The sequence below is a fragment of the Gossypium raimondii genome, chromosome 9 (genome assembly GCF_025698545.1).
Source record: "Gossypium raimondii isolate GPD5lz chromosome 9, ASM2569854v1, whole genome shotgun sequence".
Classification (NCBI taxonomy): Eukaryota; Viridiplantae; Streptophyta; class Magnoliopsida; order Malvales; family Malvaceae; genus Gossypium; species Gossypium raimondii.
Window position 1 is genome coordinate 49711178 of NC_068573.1, and position 6000 is coordinate 49717177.

Sequence of the window (6000 nt, forward strand, 5' to 3'; positions counted from 1 at the left end):
TCCTTTTAAATTTAAAATATTATTTCTACATTTATATGTGCTCGAACCCGATAGCTTGGCTATTGGCTTCAACGATATCTATATTTTTAAAATTTAAAAATAAAATAATTAAAAATATTTTACAAAAAAATCACACTCTTTAAAATTATTAAATTAAAATATTATTTTTATAATTGACGTAAAAGATTGAGGTTGCTTGAGATTAAATCGAAACACTTATATCTACAATATAATTTTTTCTCTCAACTAAAAAATTGTTGGCATAAAAATTTATATTAAATCTTCAATTAACATAATTTCTAAATTCAATTATTAAGTAACTCCTATCTTTTCCTTGTTCTTCATATATGTAAAAATAATTACCATATATGTAATAACTTTTCGGAGACGTTTACATAATGATATATTCCGAAATGAGATCACGATATTTAGATTTCGTCGAACCATTCGTAATATTACATTACAACTTCCTCCTTGACTAATCTGGACAGAATCTAAATTTTAAAATAAAATTACCCTCTCTCTCTATTTTTTTTTCATTTTCTTTCTTTGATATTTTCCTATATTTTTCGTTTTTAGGTAAGTTGACTTGATTTTCGTCGATTTTTTTTCTTCGCTGGATCTCGTGTTTAAAATGTGGCCTTAATTACATGGGCCTAAGATTGATTCTTTCTGCAGTGATCTTTAGGCTAATATTTCTACCATTTGCCTATGTGCCATATCTTGCTTTAGAAACTCACCATTTCATCATTAAAAAAATGAAAATAATATATGGCCTATGCTGTCTAGATATGATGAAGATGCATTTATAATCCAAGTAAGAGAATTTCGAAGATAGGCTAACAAAAATTTTGTGAGACTGTGTCTTGGTTGCTTCTTTTTTTTTTAATTTAATTTATTTTTATATTTAGTGGTTTAATTAACTAAGAGCAAAGAGAACAAAGGAAAGAAAAATTACTTTATATATTTTAAATTCATATGTTTTAATTTCTTTTCTTACTGTAAATCAAATACCCGTAATCACTAATCAATATAAAATTCGGCCCAACAAACCCGTACTTCATGTTATCTTCATAAATGAGAAAAGTAATATAAAAAAAGAAAAAAATAGTGATGCACGACAACATATATTTATATTTATTTGAACAATTCGTATATCCCAATCATCTTATCGTCGTCCTTTTGATGCGACTATTGTCTGCACTGAAACATGCTAACCACATATGCTTAAAAGGCAAAGCTGAAAGAGCTAACATAATTGTCATATCCCATGGCGGAATCAGCCAACCACTGCCAGTCGATTGATCCGGCCACCGGCTTTTGTTCTCAAACGAGAACCTTTCACAGTCTCAGGCCGGAAGTACCTCTTCCACCACCTTATCAGCCTCTCTCCCTCCCACAATATACTCTTTCTCTCCTCCGCTCCTCCACCGTCACCACCGGCTGCGGCGACACTACTTTCATCATCAATGCTACTAAAGGCGACAGCCTTTCGTACTCCGAATTTATTGCTCAGTTCCACTCCCTCGCTCACTGTCTGCGGAAGAATTATTTCCTTTCCGGAAACGACGTCGCTTTGATCCTCTCCCCGCCTTCTCTTCATGTCCCCTTGCTTTATTTCGCTCTTATGTCATTAGGAATCGTTATTACTCCTGCCAACCCACTCAGTTCCGACTCGGAGATAGCTCACCAGGTTCAACTCAGTAAACCGGTTATTGCCTTCGCCACCTCGACGACCTCTTCCAAGCTTCCGTCTCTCAAACACGGAACAATCCTCCTCGACTCGCCCGAGTTCATTTCGTTCTTATCCGAACGAAATGTGGATCCTGACGTCATTAGCCGAGTCCAGGTGAGCCAGCATGACACGGCGGCGGTCCTTTATTCTTCGGGGACCACCGGCCGAGTCAAAGGCGTGATGCTGAGTCACCGGAATCTAATCGCGTTGATCGCCGGGTTTTACCACATACGACATCCCCAAAAGGGTCCAGATCCACCGCACCCGGTATCGTTTTTCACGGTGCCTTTGTTTCATGTGTTCGGGTTCTTCATGCTAGCGAGGGCGTTTTCGATGGGAGAAACGGCGGTTTTCACCGAGAGATTTGAATTTGAGGGAATGTTGAGAGCGATAGAGAAGTACAAGGTAACGTACATGCCAGTTTCGCCGCCGCTCGTCCTGGCGTTAACTAAATCAGATTTGACTATCAAGTATGACATCAGCTCGCTTCTGATGCTCGGAAGTGGCGGCGCTCCGCTTGGCAAGGAGGTTGCTGAGCGGTTCAAGGAGAAATTCCCCGCCGTGGAGCTTGTTCAAGTAAGGAAACTGCAACTACTTAATAACATCATATGCACATTCACCTTTCATAACAGTAAGGAAACAGCAACCACTTGATAATTTTATTAAATTAATAGCGAAAATAGATGAAATTAAAAATGAAATTTTCTCTTCCATCTAGCGAATTTGTTCTTTGAGAAAATGCAATATAACTCCTCCTCCTTTTACTTTCACTCGTGATTGTCTCTCCAAGTGACTTCTTATAATATTGGTTGAAATTTGTGCATTTAAGCGGTGGATTTTATGTAAATTTTCCCATAATTAGGTGATGCTTTATGTAGTAATTATCCAATCATAGTCTTGCATTATATAAGACCTACGAAAATGTTACATGAAACTTGTGCTTTTAATTTCGTTTACAATCAATTGATTCGTATCCAACCCTCTGGTGATGCACTAAAGGTGATTGTTAATACCAGCCATGAGTTAGTTCAGGCACAAGTTTAGGGGTTTAAATTCTTATTTTGATTCGTTTTTGTTTGTGCTTAAGGGTTATGGGCTGACCGAGACGGGAGGAGGAGCTGCCAGGGTGATAGGGCCCGAGGAGGCAGCTCGGTACGGGACAGTCGGCCGCCTTTCTGAAAATACGGAAGCCAAGATAGTTGATCCAGTGACCGGAGAAGCCTTGCCTCCTGGGCAGAGAGGGGAACTATGGTTGCGAGGGCCAACAGTAATGAAAGGTATTTACTTTTTGTTGCCTTTTATTTTCTAGTGTTAGGAATGGCTATTGTGGAAATTAGGTTTATGAAAAGTACTTGTTTTTTCATAATCTTTAGGCTTATAAAAGTAACTTAACATTACATACATTAGTTGACATAAAAAATGAAAAGTTATAATAAATTTAGTTTTTAATAATTAAATTTGTTATTAATTAAATTTTTAATTTTTTTAAAGTTAAATTTAGTCATTAATCTTTAAAAAGATTAATTTAATTTTTTTAATGACAATGCTAACTAAAATTATGTTTGGTGTCTGAAAACCTAGGTTACATAGGGGACGAAAAGGCAACCGCGGAAACCATGGATTCGGAAGGGTGGTTAAAAACCGGGGACATATGTTATTTTGACTCACAAGGGTTTCTCTACATCGTAGATAGATTAAAAGAATTGATCAAATACAAGGCATATCAGGTGAATCATATAAATGATGTTTGCTCTATCATCCTTTAATGACTAAAACAATCTCATTTTTTATCTGCAGGTCCCTCCAGCTGAATTGGAACATTTACTTCATTCCCATCCCGAAATCTCTGATGCAGCCGTCATTCCGTATGTATCGTATTTATGTTGCTCCGACTTTTACTTAGCCTATCATCTATAACCAAATCTGAAAATGTAGGGAAAAAAATATACTCGTATGAGACGCATCCGACTAACGTAGTTTTACATTGTTTTCTCATTTTTCTTGAGAATGATTTACATCTCAGTTCAAATCTGCCTCGATGATTAAGTTTTGGGAATAATTGATAGTTATGTTATTTTGATTTTTCATTAATCTTTTGAAATTTTCGAAGCATATTTGGATATAGGTATGAGAATATAATTGTTCAATTGCACAAACAATTTATAAATAAAAACGAAACATGATCATCTGAAGATATGCTCATATCCGAGTAATTCATAAGGGAGAGTCTTAAGGTTGTTTGAACCGAATCAAACCTGTCAGTTTTATTGGAAATTGGTCAAGATATCAGCCTGAAGAAGGACATTAAATCGGTTGACCCAGGAATTAATACAAACTGGTTGAATCGGGTAAAAATCAGTTGAACTAGGTGGTTTAACCAGATTATTAATAATTTTTATTTTTTATAATTTTTTAATGATATATTTAATTGAACCGGTGATTTGATCAGTTTGATTAGTTTTGGAAACCTTGAAGAGTCCAGTTCTGTATTTGATGCATTCTAGATGTAACTATGGAAATATGATCCTTTTTGTCTTTTAATTGAGGTGTTGCTTATGAGGTATTGGCATTGCTGGTTAATGGAGGAGGTTTTGAGTCAGGTTAGAATTTCACCATGTGCAATTATAATATATGAATATCTAGTTCTATCATACACGTATGCCATGTGTAGTTTTTATCTATTATATACACTAGTTTAATTTTATGTTGTAGTTACTCGAACATATGAATTTGATATGTTTGAAACTAGGTACCCTGATGACGAAGCCGGGCAGATACCTATGGCCTATATAGTGAGACAGCCTGGAAGTAGTATCAGTGAAGCTCAAATCATGTATTACATCGCGAAACAGGTATGTTTTATTTTTATTTTTATTTTTATTTTGCTAAAATAACAAGAGGGAATTAGCCTTAGGCTTCTTAATCCTCTATATTATGGCAACCTAATTTTAGGAAATGGTTTTATTCTCTCGCAGGTTGCACCGTACAAGAAGATCCGACGAGTTAATTTTATCGATTCAATCCCAAAATCTCCAGCGGGAAAGATCTTGAGGAGGGAGCTGGTTCATCATTCTTTATCTGCTGGTTTGTCTAAATTATAAATATGTATGTTTGTATGTGTGTACGAAACCTTATGAACTCTCATTTCTTGGTACAAAAGCTGCCTTATGAAAGGGAGATTATTGCTTTTTTCATCTTTGCATTTGAGAAGCAACTAACTATAATAGGCTCAATTTGTCCGAGTCCAAAACAGAAACCGAAAATAAAAAATGAAAAAATAGTAACAAAACTCAAATAAATATTAATAGTCTTTTTATTCTTTTATTTTTCTGCCCTTTTTATTTTTTTTCCCTTTACTTGCATTTCAAAAAGAAAATAAATATAAAATCAAAAAAGGAGAAACCAGATCTTACCTTTCCCTGTGTTTATGCCGTTGTGGGGGGACCAAGGTTGTCGTCTCCGATGAAAGAAGGCATTTTTGGGATCAGGAGTCAAAAAGGACAAAAATGGCCAATTTTTATGATCTCCACAACCGTGGATGGACGTGCCGTCGCCGGCGACCGTTTTGACCTAACCCAATTTTCGACCCGCCCTTGTTAGAGATCCGCGCATTTTTTTACCAATGGGTTATTTGCGTGGTTGATCCTTCTGATTTTTCTCCCATTTTCAATTTAATCCTTTTTTCTTTTTAATTTTACCCTGCAAGTTTGGCTTCGTCTCATTTTGGTCCCTTATGAAACGGTGTACTCTGGGGACTGGGAATAATTTGCCACTTAGTCCCCGTCCTTTTTGCGTGCATTTCATTTAGGCCTCATTATTTGTTTTATTTTTAGATTTGGCCATTTAATTTTATTTCATTTTTAATTAAGTCCCTTGATTTGCCAGAAGGAATGATGCGCTTAGCGAGGTTTGGGATATTTTCCCAATTAATCCCTCATCCTTTTTGCGCATTTCAAATTAGTCCCTTTGTTTTTTTTATCTTGATTTATCCCGTTAATCTTATTTGAGTGACAATTGGGTCCTTTATTCCTTTAAATTCCTTATGTATTTACTTGTTAGCCTATGTTTTATTTATTTTATTTTATTTTATTTTTTATTTTTTATTTTTTATTTTTTATTTTTATTTAAAACTGTTCTCTTTTTTACTAGGCATCTATTTGTTTATTTTGTTTGTCATCCATCATTATATATTTATGTACTTTATTACAAATGGCTCTACAAATTATGAAAATTACGAAATTCATGCCCCAAAACAAAGCATTAAA

At 35.1% G+C, this 6000-nt stretch overlaps 1 protein-coding gene across 1 annotated transcript; it reads left to right on the forward strand.

Annotated features, from left to right (window-relative positions):
- Window positions 1–1151: 1151 nt before the first annotated feature.
- Window positions 1152–4929, forward strand: LOC105800824 (4-coumarate--CoA ligase-like 9). Its single transcript, XM_012632169.2, has 6 exons — window positions 1152–2311; window positions 2823–3012; window positions 3317–3462; window positions 3533–3600; window positions 4485–4587; window positions 4711–4929. The coding sequence occupies exons 1-6, from the start codon at window positions 1271–1273 to the stop codon at window positions 4834–4836; spliced, it is 1674 nt and encodes a 557-aa protein (XP_012487623.1). The 5' UTR covers window positions 1152–1270; the 3' UTR covers window positions 4837–4929.
- The last annotated feature ends 1071 nt before the right edge of the window (window positions 4930–6000 follow it).

What these genes read in the sequence shown, in the direction of transcription:
- LOC105800824 (XM_012632169.2), top strand. Translation starts at nt 1,271, where the DNA reads ATGGCGGAATCAGCCAACCACTGCCAGTCGATTGATCCGGCCACCGGC. An exon ending in AGGGCCAACAGTAATGAAAG is followed by an intron (nt 3,013 to 3,316) that starts GTATTTACTTTT and finishes CTGAAAACCTAG; the next exon opens with GTTACATAGGGGACGAAAAG. An exon ending in TCAAATACAAGGCATATCAG is followed by an intron (nt 3,463 to 3,532) that starts GTGAATCATATA and finishes TTTTATCTGCAG; the next exon opens with GTCCCTCCAGCTGAATTGGA.